We start from the raw sequence: 25,509 nt of genomic DNA, 5'->3' as shown, positions 1-25,509 counted from the left end.
TTCAAGGCTGGCAGTAAAGAAGTCGCACAAACATTTCTTGTTTATATTATTTATTATGGTATATGTAATGAGCCGAGCGTCAGCCTGTAACCCCTCCCCTCTGTTTCGTGCAGGCGCCGACCCCCTGCATTTAGCTTGTATACCGTTGTTAAGAGACATTTTTGCGTCAGCTGTTGTTGATAAGAGATAGTGTCACGCTGGCGTCAGCTATTGTTGATGAAGAGACGACCTGTGTCAGCTGTCGTTAATTTAATAAGAGACTCAATTATCTGAGATTCACAAAGCCGCTGCTAGAGGCTGCTTTTCTTAGGCGAAGATTTGAAGCATTTTGGAACCGTCTCGCAGCTAGTTTTTGCATGCCGCCGGCGTTCCGGCAGCCGTCTATGGAGGTCAACTTGAATTTATAAACTGCATGGCCGATGGCACCGGCGCATCCATTTCAAACATAAAGAAGCTTATTCAAAATGCGGTAAAAACATTTTCTCTTCTGGATCGCGAAACTCGGGCTTTCGCCCGTGGAGAAATTCTCGTTTGGTCTCATGCTTACTCTTGAGGTCGGACGAGTTCCCTAGGCCACTTGCGCTTTCTCATCCGGACTCACTCCGAGTCCTCTTCTGGATGTCTCATCCGAACTCACTCCTCCTCCTAGCTTTCTCATCCGGACTCACCCCTCCTTCTGGCTCTCTCATCCGGACTCATGCACTTTCCTGCGCACAGTCGGATTCTCACGACGTCGATGGAAACTTTTTGATCCCCAAAAGTTGTCGCGCCGATGCAGTTACGCGTTTGCAGCGTCGATATCGTACGCATAGACGACGGAATCTCTCTTAAATTCGGCCACGAGCCACAAAGTAGCCACGATCGAACGATGGGATAATTAAGCCACTTTGCGCGTTGCCGTGATTTGGTAATGATTCGCTATATAGCTTGACGGGTCAATGTACGCGAACGATCGAGACAACTCCCATATAGCGCGGCGCAGGAACTATATACATGCGCGCAATCCCGGCCGGCCGTACCGGTATGTATGGTTTTGATCGCGTTCGAGTTGTCTGAATTGACCTATCTAAGACACGATCGATCGAGTCGAAGCGATCGGTACAATAAGCAAAATAGAAACGCAGGACGCCAACTGATAAGCGTGAAAGTGAACACCGCCGCGCCTGGGGTTCTATAAACAGGATGTTGGAAGCGTGTCCTGGGTTGTTTTCCTTTGACGTCAGGTCAGCGGTGACCGAAGCTTGAAAGAGACGATTCTCCTTTCAAAGCGTTCAGACTCTTTACATCAAGCCATAGGTGATACAGCTTAGGTCTGTCGCAGTGGGCAGGGCGGACAAACCCATGCGCATTCTCGCCGCTAGTGAGGTAACAATAGGGATTAGCCAATCAGTACTCAAAGACGCGTTCTTCAAAATAATTTTGGCTGGGCCAAGGTCCAGAAGCCCTTGGGACAAACGAATGTCACATTATCGTGCGGGAGAACAAAAAAACTTTCATTTGAGCCCCGCTTAGGCGTCCAATTTCGCAAATAATAGCTGAAATTTCACGTACGCTTAGGGAGATGCCTACTATCTGCCGCTCATCTGATTTCGCGCAAAAATTTAGCGAAATAGGCTCGAAATCCCTTTTTCGCGGGTTCGCGTTCTCCGCAGCTGACGCCAACAGCTCGCCTCTCTTGGCGGCGAGACGCTCACAGCATGTTTGGCATTGACGTACGCTACCGTGGAAAACAAAGGAAGGGCTCACGCAGTCTGATTTGGGGCACAGGAATAGGAAACACGATTATGATACTTCACGCCGGTGATGTCTTACTGTACACATGAGGTCCTTCGCTGTTTGTCCACGGCAGCGTACGTCAATGCCGAACATGCCACGCCTCTGTCCGAAAAATCGTCCTATTTGCGAGAGATATGCTTATTTTTGTTATGTCGCCTTTCTTTTTAGGAAAACTGAAAGCTTTGTCGTGTTTTACCTTGGTAATTAAATCACACGTAGTTTTTCGAACGAGCTTTCCAAAGGAATTCGTCGGTATCATGAATATTTTCCAAGGAAGAAGGACCGCTGAGTCTTCGTCGTGTAACGAGGAGACCCGTTCGGCTCCTCGCGTAGGCAGGACGGAGTTTCAAACACGCATGCGTCGTAGTTAGGGTTACTCCCCGCTTTCGAATGTTCTCCGAAAGCGCTGAATTTACCCTATCTAGCCTCTGATAAGTGCATTTTCTCTGGCGAAAATGCACAAATATGACAATGCTTCACTGAAACAAACACGCATCGAGCGGGGCCCCTCGTACGAATAGTATCGTCTACAAGTTCTCATTTTTGTCGCCGAGCTTCCCTAAAACGGCAGTAGTATAAATAAAAAGCAGCGTTCTTTGCTTTGACGCTAAAAGGAAGCTGTTTTTACTTAACATATTTTAGCAAAATTCGAAACACCGTGTTTCGTTAGGCGCGATTGAGGCGCGACTCCGCTATTTTTCAAGCGAATTTACAAATCCCTACACTCTAGTAAATTTTAGAAGCTATTTATAGTAAAAAAGTGCGGTTCCTAGTGCGTTTGGCGGTCCTAAAACTTTCAAACCGCTTTTTCTCGATTGACGTCTCCCTCAACTAAAAATACATCAGGGCTAAAATCAAAGCTTATTCATTGAAGCTTCGATTTGCGAAGTCTCAAGCTTAGACAATTCGAACTCGTCTTAGACGAGCCGTTTTTCTTTCATGGGGTCTCGATAGAACGATAAATGTTTACTTCATTGGCTGATTTAAAGCGCGTGCGCGACAACGGCTACGTCATTGGCTCTCCGCCCATTGTTACGCACAACTACTCGTACACGCGCGTTTCAAACTCCGTCCTGCCCCTCGCGTGGCAGGGCGGACTTTCAAACGCGCATGCTCTAAGAACAATCGAGTATTGGCCAATAGCAGCGATCCATGTTACAACTCGCGTTCGACAACGCCTCTATGAAGAAAAGGGCGTCGGCTAAGGCGAGTTCGAGCGGGCTAAGCTCGAACTCACACAAAATGAACACTTCAATGCATTAGCTTTCATACAAGCTCCACGCGTTTTTTTTTCGAGGGTACGCGTTTTGAGAAAAACGGGTTCGAAAATTATCGGTACGCGATATTCAGCTGTCGATCCTCGAAACGCTACAAATAAATGAAAACATTCAAATTTCGCGCCTGCCAACGTTCGAAAACTGCACAAATAGCAGCTGAAACCGATCACGCAGCGCATTTCCTGCATCCCGCTCGCTTGCTCGATATTTCTCGCTCGCTCGCTCGATATCTCGCTATGGCTCAAAACAACACTTACTCGTGCTTTTACGACATCCCGCTAACTCGCTCTCGCTCTCGCGTGCTTGTTTCGGACAGATCACGTCTTTTTCAGGACGAAAAGCTCGAGAACGCGGCTTCTTCGACGACGTCACGCTATGCGTTGAACACGCCCGGGTTTCCCTCGATAAATCCTCGAAGTGTTGCGTATTTTTCGATTCTTCTAGGTGTGATGGAAGTCTGCGGCCGTGTTCTGAGAGGCTGCTGCCCGTTCTCGACGATATTAGCGGCATCCCGGCGGCGTTCATCTGTCGACGTCACCACGACTCCATCGACTCACTACCGGAAGTCTCAACACACCCCTGTATCGACCACCACCAAAGCGTCAATCTGGAACCATTCAAGTCTGTGGCATACCTATTCATTTTTAGCTCATTTTTAAGTACGAATCTAGTCGGCTACCGAAAGTTCATCTGAAACCGCTGAGCTGCCGTGCGTTCAGGACCAGTTGTCAGCTGCGTGCCTCCAAATACAGCAGCTGCTGTTTGAAAAAGAACAGCTGGTTCTCGAGGCGGCTGCAGAAAACGCATTTTCAGGTAAGAAAAAATTATGTATTTTGTACTCGAGGCATCCAATAAATAATATTTTATATTTTACATAGAAACAACTAGCCTGCAGCTCAATGACGCCCGCTATGATATAAAAAGACTTGAAGCAGAAAACGGTATAATAAAATTATTGCATATAACGTTAGTGCATATACAGTACCGATCATATGTATTAGGCCACCCTGGTTTCTTTAGTAATCATTGTCGTAATACGCGCTCATTCATTCAAAAGATACGTAGAAGTCGAACTTCTGTTTGCACTAGTAACAACCTTCTACCTTTGCTCTTCTTTCGTAGAACAAATGTTGCAAGTTTTGTAGCAACTGTGTGGCGTTACAAGAGCAGTACTGTAACCCTGTCTATTTATAGTGCGTTTTGAAAGTTAGGCAAAACTTAGGCAAAATGAATTAATATTTGACTTCCAAAGTTAATAAGCATTAGTTTTATTGCTTGCGAAATTTTTGAGATTGAAACCAACCTAACTAAAGGCAAAAATCAGAAATTTTTAAAGTTTTAATTTTTTGCAAAGCATTAAGAAAATCCTTGTTTTAGAACTATACGTAGAAATTTCTGTTAAAAGCATCAGCAACTTCAGTAAAAGAACTGAAAAGGATGCTTATTTATTCCTCTTTCATCTAATGACAACTTCGATTTCTAAAGCATTAGTTAGACCAGTTTAGAGAATTAAAATGAAAAGGTGGTAAAATGGCGTTATTGCAAACAGAGTAGCTTCCTAGTCCCAAACTGGAGGCATGCGGAAGACAACTTTGCAACATTTGTCATGTTAAACTTTAACGACTTTTCAGTTAATTAAAAAAAATTAAGCATAGGAAAATTCAATTTTTACGCAAAAATTGTCCTATGTTCGGTGAAGGGTATTATTCTTAGTGTTATCACTAAAGCGCGTATTGTCTCAATGGAATTGCCACAAATTTGCTACAATTGTTTTTTTTTACAAATTTAAGACTTATCTCTTCTTTTAAAAAGAAGCTTTGCTAAAAGCAAAGAGAGACTTTTTTATCACGCATCATACAAACTTGACTCTGTATAAGGGTTACTAGGGGTGGCCTGATACTTATGACCGGTACTGTACACTAAATAGAGGCAGTAGAAATAAATTATTTGCAGCTGTAAGCTAATTTTCACCTTAGCTGTGCTTCGAAGTCAGATTGCTTCATCTGCTGCTATTAACAGCAGTTTGACAGCAGAACTAAATGCCACGAAGGCAGACAGAGGTAAAACATTAATTAATTAATTACATCGCATAAATTGAAGCAAAAGTGATCTAGATGAAAAGACTCGTCAAATCCAACGTTTGAAAGAAGAAAATGAACGAATCAAAACCGGTAAACTTTGGTTGATTGTCTTTCTCCGTTCTTCACGGCACCCATTAGAGTCGTTCCTTGGCTTATTCAAGTCATTCCAGGAAGCTTTTCGTCAGCACGTGCCTACAGAAGGAAAACTCTACAGTGCAACGGAAATGGAAGCTTTTTGCGAAGAGCATTCCCCTGGATTGTTCAGCCTCCTTGAAAACGCCATAACAAGCAACTATTCGCTTCAGATAGACTCCGAGAGACGAGCAACTCTCCGAAAATCTCGAGTTGTTGGAGAGTTGCATCGCCTGGCGTATCTCGGCAACCAGGTATACTAAAAATAAATAATTGTTAAAATGAAAATATTATTTGATTAATTGGCAGCTTAATACAACCTTTGTAAGCGACGTTGGTCTTCATTTGTCCCTATCTGGTTGCTCTGAAGCTGCTCTGGAATTCGGAAGGAGGCTTGGATTCTGCGATCACCCTAAGACCATAAGAAAATTTCGAAGATCTCTAGCAGATGATAATAGGCGTCTTGTCAACGCTCGCTTGAAAACGGCTTTGGACAATGACCATCTAGCACTGCTGGTTGTGGACGACTTTCATAGTATCCACTCAGTCCAACGTCCAACATCCTCAGAAACGTCTCGGGCGTTCCACTTTGCTATAGCAATAACTGATATCCATTCAACAATACCTGGTCTTACTGTGCAAGGCAATGCTTCTGTTATCCATTACTGTCCTTCGGAAAATTTCCCAAGAGGGGGGATAGCAATCGCTCATGTCAGAGAATATTTTCTTGAAAATCTTCCTGACCTCATGGCAAGCACGTGGCTATCAGTATTGCCATCCTCATTCAGGCATCTAAACACAAGGGACATACAATCATCGCTTGAAGACCAAAGGTTTTCAAACTGCTCAGGTTAAGAATTTGATTTGACTTCTTGTTCAGGTGCTATGTGACTCCTTCTCAGAGGGAGCTCGATAGCCTCAAAAGCTGCTGCTTGCTGAGCGAAACTGAGCAAAATCTCAAAAGTCTAGGTGACTACAAGGCGGCTGTAGAAAATGCTATCGATTTATACCCAGCATTAAAAAGGCATTACAGAGGAGAACTTAATCAATAAATTAAAATGTTTATAGAGGCTTTATAGGTACCTAGACAATATGGGGTTACCATCTCTTGGAGACTATCCAACTTTCTATTTCCTAAAAAAGATGGTAGCTCAGGTAAGCTAAAGCAAATATTTAAATATATGTTTACATGCTTGTAACTTATTAATTAAACCCGCATAATTTTATAAAAATAAAGAAAGATCTGACAGCGTCTTACTTTAGTGCAAAGAAGAAGCTTCAATCCTTTCTCTTTTGCCAATGCTGGGTTCGTTCCATATTTATATCAATAGCATGGAAAATCTAATAAGCCTTTATCACCCTATATTTTCCGGTAAACAAATCATATGCAAGGTAGAATATTGTATAATCTAATGGTTCTCATAATATAGCACTATATAAACATCTTTTTGGCGAAAAAAAATACTTCCTCGCAAACCGAAATTTCACCGGAAAACAACACTCATTGCATCTCTATTTGGCGGTTGGTTGATGGTGCGAGAGGATGTCATCGGTGTTTGCGGTATTTGCAAGGATATTGAGTACCTTTTACTGAGGTACTTGCTCGACGACCTGGTGCCTCTTGTTTTCTACTTCTACGCCACAATACACAAAGGATCGCGCAATGAGTTGTGGCAGAAAGCTACATTACGGCTGGCTATAATGTTTATCGGACAACAGAGGCACAACTACAATAAGGCTATGCTGGCGACATTGAGTGATCATCTTTACCACGAAATGATCATACCTGAATACAAGAGCACCTTCTCGTCGTACATGAATATTTTTTTGGAAAAAAAGGTGGAAACCTTTCACTCGTTGCTGCAAATGCAATGTCCTTCTTGGACATCTGCAGAACAGATAACTGAAATCGCCAACGTCCTAGGCGCCAAGAGCTTTGATCACGAATTCACCTTAAATTTTCTGTCGGAACATCCCAAAAAGAGTCACAAGCACAATGTGGAATTGTTAGCAGGAAGAGCTGCTGAATTTCTCACTAATAAACTGATCAAGCTTTATAATCAGCCAGGGCAGTCAAAAGAAACAACTGGCACTCGGCAACGACGAAGGAACTTTAAGTTGAATACGTTCATCTGCACCCTAGACCAGCGAAGTCTTCCTCTCGGCTTCTCGACGCCAAAATTGCCTAATGCAGATCTCCTCTGTGACTTGGAAAGTTGCACTTCGGAAAACGATGACGTCATTCTACTTAGCTGCGGGCACTCTTTCCATTTGACATGCACAAAGGATGAATCATGCGCCTACTGCCAGCCATTTTTGCTCGACTCTATAAAAAAACTCTCTGAAGCCTTCAACAAGAGCATCGCAAAAGAAGATCATGATACAGATGAAGGCCACGTCGAGGAAGAGGACGACGATGGAGAGGAAGACGTCGAGGACAGAGAGGAAGACTGGTATACTACGACGGAGTTCCAGCAGCATCTAAAGCCATCCTTCAGAAATCTTCCGCCTTCTGCAGTGAGACCGGAATACGTTTCTGCACTGCAGAAAGAAAAACGCCTCGAAACTGTACTCTGTGATCACAGCTATGCTGGCAATTAGTGCAGTGACCAGTACAAGCGACGTAAGGGCTTTCCACGACAGAAATTCTACATCAAACGGCTAAGAAAAATCCACAAGCCACGTGGGAATTAAGCCCGGCTTTTTTAAAAGCCGAAAATCAAAGCAAAGAAAGAAGGCCCCTTTTTATCATTTAGAGTGCTTCTTTCGACTAAAAAGTCGACTTCATAGGTAATTATTACCGCAATGGCAGTACACTATAGTGTATGCTGTGCACGCGAATGCGCGATTTTGCCATTGTCAGGCAAGTTTCGTTCGAGAGGGTCCCGCTCTAAATCCTCCCGCGACCTAGTGATTAACAACTTATCTTTTCGTTTTTATCAAAGAAAACAGTCGAAATCTTTTGCTAGAGAGCCAAATCGGCTCGGTTTAGGAACATTCTACGCCGCGTAAAAGCCCTAGCGACGGAGCATGCGCGTTTGGAATTCCGCCCTGTCCCCTCGCGTAAGGCACGAATGAGTACGGGCATGCGCCGTAGCGCATGCCTGCGCACAATCTATACTACTAAGAGCGGCGGCCATCTTGGATGACGTCAGAACTTTTCGTTATAATCGCAAAGGCTCATCCGCTACGCCTTCTACCAAACTCTCTTGCGGTGCAAACATTCAAAGATCGAAGCAGTGATGACTGGCTATCGCTCTTTTCTTGGTCACCGTTGGGTGCTCTCTTATATATATGGGGTACACAATCCGTTGTGCGTTTGTCTTCATTATTACGTCATACAGCACCACGCACTCTGCCTTAAAAGGAGGGCCACTACGACCTATTTCGCACCGCAATAACGAGCGAATTTCGTGTATTAAAAATTGAGCCTTTCGCCAAAACCTCACGGCGTATGACGTAATCTATAAGTGGGCCCAAAAACCTAACCGATCAAGTCGATATCGAGTCGATTGAGCCGATTGAGTCAATATATCGAGTCGATATCTGATTGATATCGAGTTCATCAAATTGATCTAGTCGATATCGATTCGATTGAGTCGATATCGAGTCCATCGAGAGATATTGAGTTCATCAAATCGATATCAAGTCGATACGGTTGAGTCGATATCAAGTCATTATGGAGTCCATCGTGAGTCGATATCGAATCGATTGAGTCGATATGGAGTCAATATGGAGCCCATAAAGTCCATCGATTCGATATTAAGTCGATTGAGTTGATGTCAAATCGATCAAGTTGATATCGAGTCAATATGGAGCCCATCGAGCCCATCGAGTCGATATCGACTCGATTGAGTTGATATCGAATGGATCAAGTTAATATCGAGTCAATAAGGAGTCCATGGAGTCCATCGAGTCGATATCGAATCGATCGAGTCGATACCAAGTCTATAGAGTCGTTCCGGTACTTTCGGACAACATGTAGTTCGGACAGTTCTTGTGTGCGTTGGAGACTGTAGATCCAAACCGCTTCTGGCTGATCTTCTTCCTTGTTCCCTTAGAAATTCCTTACCAAAGTTTCGGCTGGATCGAAAGAGCCATCGCCAGATGACACGCTATTATTCGAGCAAGGTCAGTGACACGTACTTTCGGACACTCACATACGATACGGACAGAGCGATTTTCTTCAAGATAATCGCCAATAGGGAAAGTTATATATCGTGGGAAATCTCTTTCTTTGCTCTTTCATCCTATATTAATTATTTAATTAAATTTAAATTTGTAATTAAATTACAGAATTTTAAAAACTGCCGAATTTTTGGCAATTTTGGACACGGTCATCGACGGTATTTCATTGTAAAGCAAGCTCAAGAGATCTGAGAATTTGTAATGGCCAAGCTTTCTTTGCGTTTCTCAAAAATAGCGTTTGCACAGATGGAAGGTGGCAGATAGCAAGAGAGAAAAGTCTGGCCGTTCACCAAACTACTTTCTGACCTTTCCTAGAGCATTTAAGAGTTACTAATGCCAGCTAACTGCATGTCTACTTGCTTTTTCTGAGTTTAGCACCAGTGCACCTGTGCTAAATGCTATTTTCGAGAAATGCAAATAAACCTTGACAGCTATACATTTTCAGTTTTTCTGAGCTTGCTTTACAACAAAATAACGTTATCAAATGTGTCCGATATTGCCAAAAATTCGGCAATTTTTAAAATTCTGTAATTCAATTATTCCCTTTATGTATATAATCTTTACTGAGATCCGATTCTGCTCGCGCAGATCGCGCACGAAGGGACCGACTGGCCTTCTGAAATTGGTCCATCTTCTCTTTGTGCTCTAAAAGAAGTCTACTTTTCTCTTCCTTTAAATCACGAATCAGCTAAGGCAGAATTTTCCTATTAGTTGTTACACTCTTTACCAACCCACTTACTTGTTCATAAGAGTGGAACTTCTTGGTAAAATTGCTCTCGTTTAATCGAGCAGTAGCTCTCTCCTCTTCTATTTGACGCTGAAGAGAACGAATGATCTAAAGAAATACACAGAATCACATACCATATGACTCTAGCACAGCCATGTACTTCAGAAGAACTTTCGCTTTCTGCAGAAGAAGATTTTTCCTTTTCTACAGTCTTTTCAATCTGATAAATTGTAAACATTGGTTAAATTATGTATCTGCACTTTTGTGATACGAGTAACATCTAGCAATTGAGCATTGCATGTATTATGGATACTGCTGTTTCAAGACGATAAATCGCTCTATGAATATATCCGTGAAAAGAGACAGAAAACCTCTCTTCAATAGCTAATGTCTAACAACACTTTGACGCACTTCAGGACATATAATAACAATTTATGAAATCTTCCCAACGTAAGACAACGATTTTACCGTTTGATTTTATGAGAACAATACAGCACTGCTCTTTACTAAAGAAACGCGAGAATTTCTTACGTCTTCTGATAGTAAATCGTAGGCTTTTAAAAGTGTCTGTGCGGCATTGTTTGGCCTTTCCACGTAATTCCTATAATTCGGAAAATGATTAGGAGGAGCTATGGTGATAACGTCGTATTCGTACTTATCGTTTGAGTCGCCCGAGGTGCCAGGTTCGCCAATCCTTTCGTCGAATCGCACTGTGCGAGGACTGTCGCCCGGAGTATTGTGAATCTGGTCCAAATCGTCGATCGAGGTCGTTCTCGTCGGTCGCGAGAATTCCACGCTAGTCGCGCGCCCACGTAACGCGTCTTGGCGACGATTGGTCCGGCTCCGACTGGTCCGCACCCGACAACTTCCCACCGAGGGACTGACTGTTGTGGTATTGACTCATCTCCGGTACGGTACCTTCCAACGCTCCCGTCGGACTTTCGCTTTCCGGAACGTCATCGTCGACTATTGGCTTCGCTTCGTCTTGCTCCTTTATATGAAAATAGTAGGCTCTCTGATAAAGAAACGCGTGCATTTCTTACGTCTTCTGGTAGTAAATCGTAGGCTTTTGTAAGTATCTGACTGGCGCTGTTCGACCGTTCCAGAAAATATCTATTTCGGATTATGGCTAGGAGCTGTAGAAGATATCTTAACGTATTCGTACCCCTGGGACGATTCATTTGACTGCGCTGGCGGACACGAGTTGTTGTGCGAATACGAGTGACCGTAGGGACGCTAGAGAAAGAACGTGACCGACGAAGAATCTGAACTATATTTCTTACTTTGTCGAGTTTGTCTCCTAGCCAATCGACCAACGCTTTAAAAGGTCGGTACATGGACTCGTCTTTGAGAAGTTCATTCGCCACACGAGATCTAAGCAAAAAAGCGAACAGGATCGGAGAAAAGCGCTTATTGAGGAAATTCCACTTACGTTGTGAACAGATTGACAAGCATTTTGATGCACTGGTACGATCTCTTCGGCTGGTTATTTGTTGATCTGCGAATTATATCCAAGATACCGTCAAGCTGATTTTCTTGGAATCCTAAGGAAAAGAGATATCTCCGCCGACAGTATAGCTCTCGTTTCCACTCACTTCTGACGCAGTTTAGGAGACGAGCATGCTGCCAGGAGTCGTCCAGCATGAGTATACAGTAGAGCAAATCCTAGTAGGGTCGGAGTTCGTACGCCAACGCGTACGTAATCTACGACGCGCGGTACTCTAGCTAACATTCTCGCGTGCACCCGAAAAACGAACCTGATAGAGCAATTCGGTTAAAACCATGCGCGACATCGTAGGATTTTCCCAACAAAGAAACTAAGGAGGGAAAAAAACGAAATGAAACTACGATGTGGGGAGAACGTCGCAGGGACGACGAACTTTAAATAATTGCAAAGTGTCTTCAGCAGCAGCGTTTTCGCTAATGACCTTTTTCAGATACCTAAAAAAGTGACTCAAATATCAAAGGCACAAAAGCGAGGCAGACATACTTCTGATTTTCAAACAAAGCCTCGACAATTTCCGGGTGCATTCCCTCCGGCTGAGACAGCTCGTAGAGCGGATTTGGAGCCGGTTTTGCTTCCTGTAGTTCAAAGTAGCAAATCTCATCGACGATTATGATAGGCTGCGTTGCAACCTTGACGCAATTAATAATGTGACGGGATACGTCGTAGCAACGCACGAGTACCGACACGACGCTATAAAGACGCGACAAATCGGTCGCGTGTTGCCGGTAGCCAATCAGAGCCGGACCCTCGCCCAATGCGAGCGCTATGAATAGGGCCGGTACGCGCATTTTCAGCAATTGAGAAAGCTGAGAAGAAAAAGCTCGTTTTCGTAAGCGGACGTGGGGAGAGGGTTAAAACTGACCTCTGCATCAGAGAAAGAGCAGTACGTCAGAAAGAAGAAGAAATACTTGCTGATGTGACGCTCGTGTTCGCCCACTTCCTTGTTTAGGAGATTGAGAACGGCTTCTACGATGCAGTCGCTAAGGGTTTCGCGAGACGTCGGAGCTGTAAAGACAATAGTCCATTTCTCGTCTAAGCTAATCGCTCTTTACATCCAATAATATCAGAGGAGGCAGGACCGTAGACAGGCGAGTGATTGACGTAGGGGCCGTCGTTGTGAGAAAAGTGAGCAAGGTAGGCAAGAAAGCGACTAAAAGCCGTGCGAACCTAAAGCACAAAGAAGTGAATAGGCATCCCCCCTCCCATATCTCTCCCTCACTCCTTGATTGGGACATTCGAGGAGATACTCCACGAAGCGTTGCGGATGGCAAAAGAGCGCCGATGTAGCAAACCAAAAACGCATATTCTTACTGCACTTGAGCAACGACAGGAGACTGTTGACCCATTCACCGGCCAATCCTCGTATCGCCTTTTTCGCTCGAAGGCCGTAGGAGAGCAAAAAATTCGTCAAGAGCTTTAAAACGAGCATGACCAATTTCTCCTGCGTCTCCTTCTGCAAGAATCTGATCGTTATAAAGAAGTCGACATTAGATTCGGTTACCATCGGCTCGACGTCGACAGTGAGAGGGGCGACCGAATCGACGCTTCTCATGAAACGAAAATTTTCTATACTGAACAACGCCTTCAGATGCATAAATTCAAGATTTTCTTTTGCTATTCTGCGCTCGATTGCGCCGGGAAGAACAGGCAGTTTGCCCACATCGTTGCTGACCGCCTCTGCAAAAGAAAACAAAGACTCGTCGTGCGTTGAGATGAGATGCGAATTCGCAAACTGGTAGAGGGCGAATCGACGCGTTCGTTGAACAGAAGATAAGCGTTCCACCAGCGTTTCTGGCGACGATACTGCATCCCAAACGATCGCGTTTATTAAAGTGAGCATCTTACTTAAACAGTTCCCTTGTCTCGACTTTTCGTAACGTGGTCGTACTTCTCGCCGACTACTTCGCCACCGAAGCATTGAGCTTTCAATTCCTAGATAAAACCAGTGCGCAGGAGGCATTTCTTTCTCTAAACAAAGGCACCTCGTCGTCCTCCAACTTAGCTTCGGACACCTCACCGTCTTGAAATTTGTACCACTTAGCCTCATCTTCGCCCATCCTAAAACCAAAAAGAATGAAAAGAAGGACACAATGTTTCATGAAGCTAAAACCTCCGCTCTACGAAACTGTAGTACTGGCCTCCGCTCGCATTGCCGTTGTGTATGACGACGCCAGCAAGACTGTACTTAGTGCATTGATTAATCGTCTTTTCTCTCTCGTCGTCGCTTTCGTCATCGCTGCTCACGCCAATGCGTTCGCCTTCGATTTTCGCCAGGCCGTCGACAGTATACGGTTCTATGTTTCTAGGTAATCGTTGAATTTGACAGCGCAGTCATTGGACGTGGTATAAAACGCGAGGTTATACACTTTAGTGTACGAGAGCTCTACTACCGTTCCCAATCGTATCCGAATCGTTTTAGCTGGATCATCAGTACAGGAGGCAACGATTTGATACATATTCTCGACAATGTGTCAACCTGCAATCGGCATATTTTGAAAAATTGAAGAGAGAAAAGACGCGGAAACCTCTCTGTTGCATTTCTTGCAGAAATACGCGCGATCGCCCTCAAGCAAATCGCCTTTGACGTACTGCTCCAACGACTCGAGGAGATGACCGTGATAGCGAATGTCCACGGCGAGCGATATGAATTCCTCCTCGCTAGCGTATCGGTGCGGACAGCCTTTGCAAATTTTCTGATCGGCAAAAGAGCCGCCGAGAACCTTCGACACGATTACCTCGTGGCCAATTGTTTTTAACCCTTCGTCTATGCAGTCCACAACGCCGTTGAAAAACTCCATAGCGTCTTGTTGCTCTTGCACGTTCACGGGCCGATCCCCCATTCTATAGAAAACAATTAAATTTCAAAAGGACGTTGCACAAGGCCCTATGTACAAATTTTCGCACCTGAACGATTTCCAGAAGCTCCGTGGCGTGTAATACTGAAGACGACTCTTCATGAAATGACCTTTCGAAAATGCATTGGATCTGCTTCACGACGCCCAAGCGATACGCCTTCATGTCTGCGCTGTTGCCTCCGTTCTCCGCTCGTTCATAGTCGTTGACTACTTTCTCTTTTAGACGCTGAAACGCCCGAAAAGAAATAAGACGTTTTCTCGATTCGCTTCTCTTTGAACTCACCTGACTCCCTTCCTCGAAGAACGACGGCTCCTCTTCTTCGTCTTCCTTCCAAAGGCCTTTGACTTTCACAATGCCGTCTTGCAGCGAGGAAATCATAAACAGCTACAAGAAGAAGACATCAATAAATTAAAGCAGAAAACAACATAGGAAAACCATTTGCAAAACGCAATTCATGTAACCCGTGGCTCCGCCATTTTTAAGTCCAACAAAACCACCGATTGGTCCAGCGCAAATGGGAGGCATGTATTCCCACTCCATTAACGGCATTTCGTGTTCTAGAATTCAAAATACAACCGGACTAAATCAGTAAAATAACAATAATAAGTAGCTGTTTATATTTCAATTGAAACATTTAGCGAAACATCTTCAATTATTCTGTGGTGCTAACCTGAGTAGAAGAGTTCGTCCTGAAGCTGGCAAAGTCGTTCCATATTGGGAATGCAGTGGAAGCATAAGACTACAAGTAGATCATAGGCAGCAAGTTGCGTAGAATGCGACGAGCAAATCGCCTCCATCGACTCAGAAGGAAGAGGAGCTGCAAATAAAAAAGGTTTCACAAAACGAGGTACAATCCTTTATAAGCTTCTCGCCAACTCACCAACTCCCTTTTTGTAGAGGCTGAGCTGCTTCGACGTCGGGCAGAGAAACTCTTCAACGAGCTCCTGGACGAGGTTCTCGCCCCCATTTGCTGCTGATCCGAGTCGACGCTTTACTTCTTCCGGTTGAAATTGCAGCAGTTCTTTCGCGATTTTTAAACGACCTTCGAGAAGTGTATCTTCGACTGTCGTACAGCCTCGAGACGACTGTAAGTCAGCATGGTGAGGAGTTAGGAGTTACAATGGATGTGTCGTCTCCTGGGGCTTACTTTGACTTTTTTCAGCCACTCCACTTCGAGTTTCAGTTTGTGATAGGCGTCGAAAGCAAACGCCTCCGTCTGCCGCACATTGCTAAGCAATCTGAAGGCAAGAAATAATCCATTCCATTTTACCGTCAAAAAAGGCCTGCTTACTTGCAAAGAAGAGTGAAATATTCGGAAGAAGACCGTTCGTTCTCCGAAACTACAGTCTAGCACAAACATACGAGGAGTCCTAACGTATCGAAACTTACGGATAGATCAGTGAACAAGAGCGTGAGAAGGAAACGAAGAGGGTTCGGCGTCGTGGAGCATCGAGTCACCATGAGGAAAAGTTGATCACAGACAGTGAGCCGAAGAGGCTAAAAAGCGCACGTCATGCAAATTTCCCCTTCGCGGATTTCAGAACATTCACCTGCTTCTACTCATTAGCAAAAGATCTATAATAAACGTCTGCCAGTCGCGCTTTTTGATCAAGGATTACTGCAAGTTGGGCTGAAGTGCGAGTAGAGTGGAAAGCACCTAGTGTCCAGATTTGAGATCTTTACAGCACCGGGGTGGCTCCACCACTTACCTCCAAAGATTCTTTACAAAGTGAAGCGCTCTCTGAATCAATGGGTTTCTAGACAGAAAAGAGAGAATAAAAAAACGCGACTATAGGATTGACGCCGCGCACCGATTCAATGGCCTTGTGAGTCGCGTCACCCGACGCTTTGGCTAAGTGAGCGGCTCCCGCCGCCGCGCTCCAGGCGAACCGCTGTATACAACAAACCGTTTCTAAAGTGACTAGATTCACGTCATCTAAAACCTACGCGGGAGAAACAAAAAATGAAGAAAAATTTATTACGAGAGATTGTAACGCACTGTCTTTGAAGCCGATTGGCCTATCCAATTGACAATCTGTCTCAGTAGTAAGTCCGAATGAATGCTAGGTAGATGCAAAAGCGCTTCGCGCAACTGTTTGACTCGGCCGCACGCGGCCGCCTCTTTCGTTAGACTTTCACTAATCAACTCCTTCGCCCAATTAAACCCTTGAACCATTCCGAGCGATGCGAGAAAGAGACGCAGGAGCCTTATAGTCACACTATAAATCGATCTTGAAAGAAGGGAGAATTTACGAAAGACATTCGCCAGTTTTATTGGAAATAAACTCACTTTCTCGTGTTCACGTCGGCGTCCTTGACGAATTCGGGACTCTCCAGCAATTTCAGAAGCAGTCAAATGCCCCCGTTTTCGATGAACCAAAGCTGAAACGAATCCGATTGCTCGTCGTCGGGAGACGACGTCGCAGGAAGAAGAAGCGACTGCAAAACCTAGATAGAAAGAAAAAGATACGTCAAAATCCCCCACGGGTAAGAGTCGTAATTTTCCGCACCTCTAGATGATACAGAATGGAAACCGGATGAAGTTGAAAACACATCTTTTCCAGTTGCCTGAAACCTCCTTCGTTTTTGAACTGTAGAAATTTCTTGATTATTTTCTGATTGAACGGAATCAAGTCCAACAGTTTGCGCGCTCTGTCGCGAAGAACGGACGCATTCAACTGGCTTCCCAGTTGACAAATTCGAAGGAGAAGCAAACAGTATTTCAGATTCCTAGACATTATCTGAACAGAAAGCAACGCTAGAGGGATTTTCGTTCGAAACTAAAGTATATACCACTCCAGGTAACTCTTCTTCGGTGCTCTCACATAGAGTCGGTGATGAATTGGATGACGAATCAGAAGAGGGATCTTGAGACGGCGATCCGTGTCGTTTATAACGAATTTTCGTAGACAAAACCTAAAAAGAAATTCAGAGGCAGTCCGCCTTGGCTACATCCCCGCTCACGGCTCTCTCTCGAATCGAAAGCTGGTGCATCAGTCGGCGATCTTCCACCGGATTCACCACCTCTCAGTTGAGAAATAAATCGATTTTGATTCCATGCGACGACGACCCTTTTTTCCTATCATAACGAAAATCTAATGCCCACTCTCCCCAAACTTTTTGTCACCGTACAATCGTATGATCTTGCAACGCAACGCTCCTAAAGATTCGTTGTCGTGCGTCGATACTTCCAAATCCTCCTGTCGTCCCGACGGAAGAGGAAAGCGTACGGTCAACATGATATGTTTCCCAAGCAACGACCTGAGTTATTGGAGATCGTCGTATATCCAATAATGGCAATGCGCCTCTCTCCCTCTCGCTTTCTTACTTTCCGTGGGGCAGAAACGTCCTCTCGCCTTTGTGAGCGTCGTCGCATTGGGCGATGTATTCTCGAAGAAGCGTCAGACAGCGGACCATTTGAGTGACGTGCACGTGCCGTTCGGGCGCTTCAAGACGAACTTTCAGCACTTCGAAAGACGTTTTGAGATGCTCAAAACATTTTCCTATCAAATCTATGTGAATGGCCACCTGTAGAGAAAAAACAAAAAAGAAACGATCAATAAAAACCCAGCTCGTCATTGGTTAACTTGACGGGTCAATAGAGTAGGCGAGAGATGAGTGTGAACGTCTTTCATGAGTTCTATTGCCTTTAACACGATTTCATCCGCGCCAAATAGAATCACCTAGAGAATTGATAATCCTAGCAAAGCGCCTAAGGATCCTACATATGTATGACAAAGTAAGGAATAAATATACAAGATGATGATGCATATGGGGAGTCTTTCTGTTTTTTTTGCCCCACCTTTCATATGTAGTCGATTCCGGTCATGGATAGATTCGAAGTGACGAATTTGTGTCTCTTTGAAATCAATTTATGACTATACTGGTTTCCAGTTTGAACGCGCGATCAAAACATCTAACGAATAGAAGAATTTTCAGTAAATATCTCTATCTCGTTACGCAACCAACTTCATTCCGCTTTCAGTCAACAGAGCGGGATCTAGATTCATGACGTGATCTTCAAAGAACTTTTCGTAGCCTGAGGTTTCCAAATCGGGATCTTCTCCCATAACCTAAGAACGCCAAAAAATGGCAACCAAAGAAAAAGACTTAACGAAAAGAAAAACCTTTGAAAACCATTTGAAACAGGCCTCCCTATCAGAAGGAAACACGGCTTTCTTAGCCAAACAAGTCCAAATCTAAAAAAGAGGCAATTTAAGGATACCGTACTATTTCTTATAATTGTTACCTTGATAGCGTGGCTCAGAGAAAGGTACAGCCTCCCATCCTTGAGAACGAATCTAGAATTAAAGAATTCACTGCAGGGAGTGAAGGAGCCTTTCTCTCTCTTTCACTTACTTGAGAAACGTCAGTCGGTCATTCACCTGTTGCTCATGATTCGTTCTACCGTCGAGGACGACGTCCTTGGGAGTTGCGCCAGGATTGACAGCAGCGCGAGAAAGAAATTGTCGTTTGCCCCAAATGTATCAAATATTCAATCTCACCTTCGCAGTGTTTCCTCACTTTGCTCATATAGTATTCTAAATTGGTCGTCAGAAGTTCGATCAGACTTGATTGGGAGTCGACATTCTGAATCATGTCCTGCCTATAGTAGTAATTCGAATGGACGAGCTGTGCGGTGCCTAATCCCCGTCATTTATCAATGTGCCCCCTCATAAAGAACTCTTTTCCTGAGACCTCAATGTACATGGTGAAAATGTCTCGCATCATCTTGATCGCTGGAAGGACCCACGTGTCGCTCTTCAACTCGGCAAGGCATAGTTCAAGCCACAAACTCTTGTGCTGATCTCGTTCCTGCGTGAAAAGTACTGCTACACGCGTCATTACCATATAGACTATTTTGTATACTGCTGCACAGCTGTAATCTAATATTTTGATGTGAGCATTAAGAGCTTCATCCAATATTTCGGCAGAGCAGTCTTCTGAATGTGCTAGGTTCCATAGCAAGCCTAATACCTGGATTAAACAAATAAAAATATTAATAAATATTTGTTATCTAACGCGCGCTAAGTGATAAGCGAAAGGTTGCGAAGTTTTAGTTTTACTAGCTGTGTACCCGTCTTCGACGGGTATATAAATGTGTTATTGTTTGTAAATAAGTTGGGATGATATGCGTGTGTTTCGGCGTTACCCAGGCCACACCAACGGGGAGGTACACACGCGACGTGACCTAAAAATGTTGTGGTGCTATTGCACGTGGTCGCTGGTTGCAGTGGTATGCTGAAGGGAGGTGTAGTTTTTTAGAGTAAAACTTCAGTATAAACAACATTCGCCGTTTCATCTGATTCGGAGAGAATGTGGATATACTATAAACGAGCAATGCGTAGGAGAAAGGTGACAAAGTTATCATAGTGTTTTTCCAAGTCCAACTTTTTCACGCGAAACTGGTTGCCAGTGTTAGGAAATTTGCAGCAAAAGTCCTGGAGCAAGTTCTTGCTGTATGATGTTCTCTTGTCTTCATGCCTATTACTTTTACTTGCCTATATTAGAAAGAAAACAGTCTACTAGTAGTACTGGGCAAGATTTCTGCAAAATGGCCGTGGCGTCCGCATGATGTTTTGGCAAATCAACTTCTAAAGCTTCTTCTGAGTGAAACTGCTCCAGAAGAACAGCATTCAAACGAGATTTGGCTGAGAAGCATCGTGACTTGGCGTTTATGGAAGGGCTATTTCTTCAATCGCGGTGAGTACTTTCCTAGTCAAAAATTTTGTCTTTCTTTTATACCACCTTAATTTTCAGACTTGGGCAATTGCGATAAAGCCGTGCGCATCTACATCTTGAAAGCAAGGAAGGTAGTAGAAGAAGTCGTTCAGTTCCTGGACGAGGACAGACTTTCTGTTGCCCATTTTAATACTTCCAGCAAAAGGGATACTTTTTTGGAGATCTGTCACCTGCTTGATGCTCAAAAGCCAAACGTGGCTCTGTGTTTGCGTGAAAAAGCCGAAGAAGCCATGAGAAAAGCGTTCAAAACGGAAAAGCGTCTTCTAAACAATTTTCTACGGATATGTGAAAAATTAGGAAACGGTAAGATTTTTACCAAGGCTAGATCTAGCGTTTCTCTTTCTTCTGTCTCCCATTAATTCGAATCTGTAGTGTCACTCGACGAGATTCTTGGGAAAGTGCGCAATGCTGCCGCAGAGCCTGAAATTTTTTCGGAATTTGAACATCTCCAGACGTACATCGAACAGCTGAGTGACCTTCACGTGAGCACTGTCTTTCAGAATGTGTGGCACGATTACACCTCAGAGCCGATGCCGCGTCTGGATTCATTAGAGAAGTTGCTTCAGTTCGTTCTGCAACCAGTATTCAAATTTTGGAGAGGACTTTATTTGGGCATCGAAAACGGTACTGTGACCGCGTTTGAAGTGCAAAAATACTTTGGAGAGGTACTGTTCAGCAAGGAACAACTTCAACAGGAGCTAAAGATAATACTTAAAGTTGACGATTCTGAGTCAAGTCTAGGCGGTTTGTTTAACGAGCGAATGGAACGAATTCTTTTGTGTGGCAGGAAATGCTTCATTTGCAACGTTTCAAAACTCGTCACGAAAGCGTGTGAAGCACTAGGGGCAGAAGCTGTCTCTTTTTGCCCACACTTCGCTTTTGATCAGGTATTGAATTTCCTGCTCCTTGTGATCTAAAATAACTATTTTCGTTTTTAGCAAGAGCCTTTGCCACTTCTGAAAGAATATTCTCCGCTTCTTAAAGAGTTCCTCGTTTCTCTGAAGCGAGAACAAATCGTTTTGCTCTATCAATTATCAAGCGACAGCAAAAGCTTCCTGAAGAAGATAAAGAACGTGGACGGCAATGGTATTTGCTCTCCCCTTCTAATTTTAGCTCTATACCTGTACACATGAACCTAGGTCAGTTCGTGCTGCAGAATCTTTGCCACGTCTGGAGCATGGTTTCGAAGTGTCAAGAACTCGTTGTAAATAACATTTAGCCGCTTGGCTGTGTTTCTACCCTAACCCAGCTGCGCATATTTGTTCTTCCTCTTCCTCCATCGTATCTCAGCCTGTCCCTCGTACCTCCCCCATTTGTAGAGGTAGTGCATCAGATAAGTGTTAGACGTTTTCTCTGTATTTTGATGTTACTATTTTGTATACGATATCTTGTTGTAACCCCCCTCTCTCCTCTCCCAAGAACAAAATGTTTTTAGTTGATTTTTATTACACCTTCTTTCCTTACGTGGTAGACACGTCTAAGTACTATAAAGGTGATGTGAGTTGAAGAAATGGTCGCGATGGTCTTTCCCATCTCTCAACACGAAAGGGAAACATTATGTAGTCCAGAAAGTATGCTAGATCACGCTACGTAATGACGTTCCCTAACTGGGATTGCAGCGAGATCAGCATTATGCGCTCAATTGAAAGTAAAGCTTTTGAAGCTTTCTTCAAAAGCCGTGGTTATGTATCACTCCTGTATATAAAAGTCTTCCTCAATTGAGCAATCGTTTGACTAGTCGGATTGTTCCCACCCTTACTCCTCACATCTGCTGTAGAGAAGATGCTTATAATTGGTATACTCGATGACGATACCGGTATCCAGGACTGGTTGACTACCACTTTCAGTTGGCGCTTCTTTACAATTATGCACTACAAAGATGCAACATTCTTGTGCTCCCTTCGCGTTGGCGCTTTTGAAGCCAACTCGACGAGATTCTCTGAGAAAGAACTCCGACTGAATAGTCTGAATAGGTGCAAAAATGTAAACCGGTTTCAATACCGGTTCGACTGTGTGTTGCGGCATGATTATAGTCAGTGTTTCTATTTCTGGCAATGAATGAGCTTTCTTGCTTCGAGTTAGAGATGGTGGACGATGCCTCGTGTTCGCTGTTTCTTTTCCACACAGCTTCTCTTCTTGCGTTTTGGTTAGACTATCGTAGATCGACTCTCGCGGTCTTGTCCTCAAACGGGACATCAGGAACCAAACACGTGATCTCGAAGAAGCAACGAATTGTGGCGTAGAAGACGAAAACGGGTGATTTCGGCGGCGACGACTGCTTCGAAGCTCAGGAAGAATGCAAGAGACGGTGTTTGGTAAGCGTCTCTGCGATCGGGAGCCCGTTTGTCGCGATAGAAAAGGTGATCTCTCCACGCGGCCTTCGCCGATCACTTTCGCCTCGTTTTTTGGCAGTGATCTGCAACTCCTAAGCACGATGCGATCAATAGCTTACGCTGAAGTACGAAAAAATGGCTCAAAAATACGAACAGGCACGATTTGGGTCCCCAAAAGAATTACGACTCTTTTCTTTGCGAATTTCGACTTGAACGAGCCATTTGACCACGCGAGTTAGTGAATTAGAGTCGATCTAACGCGTTTAGTAGGTTGGAAATCCGCGAGGTGAAGATTTTAGAATATCGGAATTTTTGGTCATTTAGGTCGTTTCTCCGATTCCAAACATTTTTTATGAAACAATGGGATTCAGTTGAGTGTGTGATCTCGCAGTACGAAATTGAATTTACGTTTTATATGTAATATTGAATTCTTTTGTAGATGTTGTGTACTTTATGGATCAATTCCTTCGTCCAAAATCTCTCTACGTCAAGGTAACGAACACCATAGATTGTTATTTGAATCTGGTCTTACTTTGATTCAGTTCTTTTCTCTCCTCGACGCTTGGATCAATCCGACGATATCAATGAGAGAACAAGAAGATGCAGCAGAAGGCATCACCTCCCTGGGGACTTTGTGAAACGGACGAAGTTCGGCGAATGCAACGTCGGTAAGCGTACGAGATTCTTAGGGATATCTATGATGATAGAGCCACGTTCTCAACACAAGATTCTTATTGGATATGCATGATGATAGAGCCATGTTCTTAACACAAGATTCTTAGGGATTTGCATGATGATAGAGTCACAATCTCAACACGAGATTCTTAGGGATATGCATGATGATAGAGCCATGTTCTCAACACAAGATTCTTAGGGATTTGCATGATGATAGAGCCACGTTCTCAACACACGATCCTTAGGCATTTCCATGATGATAGAGCCACGTTCTCAACACAAGATTCTTAGGGATACGCATGATGATAGAGTCGCGTTCTCATCACAGGATTCTTATGTACACGTTCTGACGACTTTTGATTTGACTCTACCTAGGACATACTGAAGACTTTTTGGATTCAGATTTTTTCTCTAAGGTTGTCCGTTCGATTAAAGGTGAGAGACTAAGGAGGAGAATGCTTATGTTCCTCATCTATTTCTTCATTTTTGGAAGAGTGGAGTGGATGAAATTATGCAGGCGCTTTTCGTATTTGTGGTTACCTTAGTTCGTTTGTTTCTTCATTCGTTTTTTGCATGCATTGTTGCCTTTTTATTGCACGAACAGAGAACTCTTTTTACGTCATAAAAGTGTAATGGCGTTACTTAATTAAAAATAAAAGGAGTGTGTAGGGCACGCACGTCAACTCATAGCGCGAATGACGAGTAGATTTTTATTTTATATACCCGGAAGTAACCCGGAAGTAGCTAAATAAATTAAAACTTCTTCACGTCTTTTTGTACAAGAAGGGAACTTTAACCCAAGCTCCCTGAGGAGGAACAGTTACCGTCTGTTCCTACGGATGCCTTCATTGTTTATCCCAAGGCACAGGGAATGTGTGCCTGCTGCCATTGATAAAATCAATAGGCAGTCAGGCATATTTTGCTGTGGGCGTCGTTCTTCAAGAGAGACTACCAATATAGATAGTAGCCTTGTCCGAAGATACACGCCTTGTGAGTGAGCAGTTTTCCAGCTCAGGGCCGCACAACCGCTTCAGCGGCTGATGTAGGCCTACCCAGGAGATGGGACAGTTTAGACGCTAAGGCCTCGTTATCCAGGAGGCATACAAGCAGTTTAGGAGACTGCATCTATGGAATAAAGATGCAAATCTCCGCAGTCCGGCAGATGGACCGACCCGTCATGCTGAGGACGTTGGGACCGCGGTCTACCTCTTCGTCACTTCAATAACTGCAAAAAAGACAATTAATAAATTCTAGCTCAAATGAATTGGCATAGAATAATTCAATACTATGACGTTAAAAGGGCAGAACAGCCCCACTGTTGATTCATAAATAAAACTGTAAGCTATATCTAGGTTATGGTTATCTAGCTACCTATCTCTCTATATATCTAGCCTATCTATTAGCACAGATACGTGAAAAAATTGCAGATACAGTATATAAAGGTCTCTTGCTTAATTTTTATATTTAGCAATCCTTTCAAAGTTCTGCTATAAAGACTTACATGTTGCCATTCACGCTTCAGTCAATTCCTGCTCCCTGAGCGTCGAAAAATCGCTCCTGCTTCTGCTGCTCGCGTTTCAGTTTCCCAATTCGCTGGAGTTCATGTCTTCCACCGTTTTGAGCTCTAATACAAAAACGTCGGAGACTATGCAGGCGAGTTGATTCGGTTCTGGCGCGCCACGATCGTCTTATTAAAACGCCAGAAGTCGCGAGATCTTTGGATTTAGAGCTTCCAGACCTCAGCACGCGGCGAAGGGGGGCCTCTCGAGTCGATTCACGCGCTTGCCTACCTCCTCTCTTCATTTCCGTTGCGGATTTTCTGTGTGCATGACGTAGTGGGATCCCGGATGCGCGGGATAGTACAGCAGTAGTACGCTCGAGTGTGAGCCCAATAAAAGACCAACTCTAAGCTCTCAAGAAGTCCGCCTCATTTACTCCGCCGTGCCTAGCTCCCCCGTCTGACGCCCGTGGACCGGCCGCCCGTAACAACTTGGTGGAGAATCCGGGTAGCCGCGCGCGTCGGAGAAAACTTGCGGAGCACGTCATTCGGACAGAAACGGCTAGCGGGAAACGGCAGGTACGCGGATCGCTGGCTGCGTCGGCCGACCTGTCCGACGACGTTGCGACGTTCGGGCTCTCCCCGCCGGCTACGACATTTGAAATCGGCCGTTGGCCGGGGCGTGGTCGACGTCGGGGGAGGCGTAATTGGCGGCCC

At 44.2% G+C, this 25,509-nt stretch overlaps 1 protein-coding gene and 3 long non-coding RNA genes across 4 annotated transcripts; 2 read left to right on the top strand and 2 right to left on the bottom strand.

Annotated features, from left to right (window-relative positions):
• The first annotated feature begins 5,193 nt into the window (after positions 1 to 5,193).
• Positions 5,194 to 5,697, top strand: LOC136195324 (uncharacterized). Its single transcript, XR_010671881.1, has 3 exons — positions 5,194 to 5,224; positions 5,273 to 5,520; positions 5,576 to 5,697. It is a non-coding gene; the product is annotated as an uncharacterized lncRNA (long non-coding RNA).
• A 4,148-nt stretch (positions 5,698 to 9,845) lies between these two features.
• On the bottom strand, positions 9,846 to 15,257 carry LOC136195460 (ubiquitin carboxyl-terminal hydrolase 9X-like). The gene is made up of 29 exons (XM_065984785.1): positions 15,215 to 15,257; positions 14,980 to 15,101; positions 14,827 to 14,928; positions 14,654 to 14,769; positions 14,278 to 14,529; positions 13,823 to 13,990; positions 13,671 to 13,746; positions 13,540 to 13,620; positions 13,422 to 13,491; positions 13,190 to 13,365; positions 12,908 to 13,141; positions 12,741 to 12,855; positions 12,551 to 12,693; positions 12,369 to 12,494; positions 12,172 to 12,317; positions 12,062 to 12,122; positions 11,939 to 11,998; positions 11,777 to 11,846; positions 11,614 to 11,725; positions 11,465 to 11,555; positions 11,347 to 11,417; positions 11,225 to 11,294; positions 11,030 to 11,172; positions 10,837 to 10,977; positions 10,713 to 10,782; positions 10,342 to 10,401; positions 10,194 to 10,289; positions 10,019 to 10,142; positions 9,846 to 9,913 (listed from the first exon to the last, which is right to left on the bottom strand). Exons 1-29 carry the CDS (start codon positions 15,255 to 15,257, stop codon positions 9,846 to 9,848), a joined length of 3,207 nt encoding a protein of 1,068 aa, XP_065840857.1.
• A 3,326-nt stretch (positions 15,258 to 18,583) lies between these two features.
• On the bottom strand, positions 18,584 to 18,970 carry LOC136195318 (uncharacterized). Its single transcript, XR_010671877.1, has 4 exons — positions 18,904 to 18,970; positions 18,794 to 18,845; positions 18,672 to 18,743; positions 18,584 to 18,617 (listed from the first exon to the last, which is right to left on the bottom strand). It is a non-coding gene; the product is annotated as an uncharacterized lncRNA (long non-coding RNA).
• A 3,971-nt stretch (positions 18,971 to 22,941) lies between these two features.
• Positions 22,942 to 23,896, top strand: LOC136195294 (uncharacterized). The gene is made up of 5 exons (XR_010671865.1): positions 22,942 to 23,009; positions 23,059 to 23,111; positions 23,162 to 23,287; positions 23,670 to 23,729; positions 23,788 to 23,896. It is a non-coding gene; the product is annotated as an uncharacterized lncRNA (long non-coding RNA).
• Positions 23,897 to 25,509: the final 1,613 nt, after the last annotated feature.

The sequence above is a fragment of the Oscarella lobularis genome, chromosome 14, assembly GCF_947507565.1.
Source record: "Oscarella lobularis chromosome 14, ooOscLobu1.1, whole genome shotgun sequence".
Taxonomy (NCBI): domain Eukaryota; kingdom Metazoa; phylum Porifera; class Homoscleromorpha; order Homosclerophorida; family Oscarellidae; genus Oscarella; species Oscarella lobularis.
Note: the sequence above shows the minus strand (reverse complement) of the source record. Positions and strands in the feature narration are given on the sequence as shown.

Coding starts and splice junctions, on each gene's coding strand:
- LOC136195460 (XM_065984785.1), bottom strand. CDS start 15,257: ATGGAACGACTTTGCCAGCTTCAGGACGAACTCTTCTACTCAG. Junction 11,999..12,061: donor ACACTTTGCAATTATTTAAA/GTTCGTCGTCCC, acceptor TTCCCTCCTTAG/TTTCTTTGTTGGGAAAATCC. Junction 11,173..11,224: donor ACGATTTACTACCAGAAGAC/GTAAGAAATGCA, acceptor TTTCATATAAAG/GAGCAAGACGAAGCGAAGCC.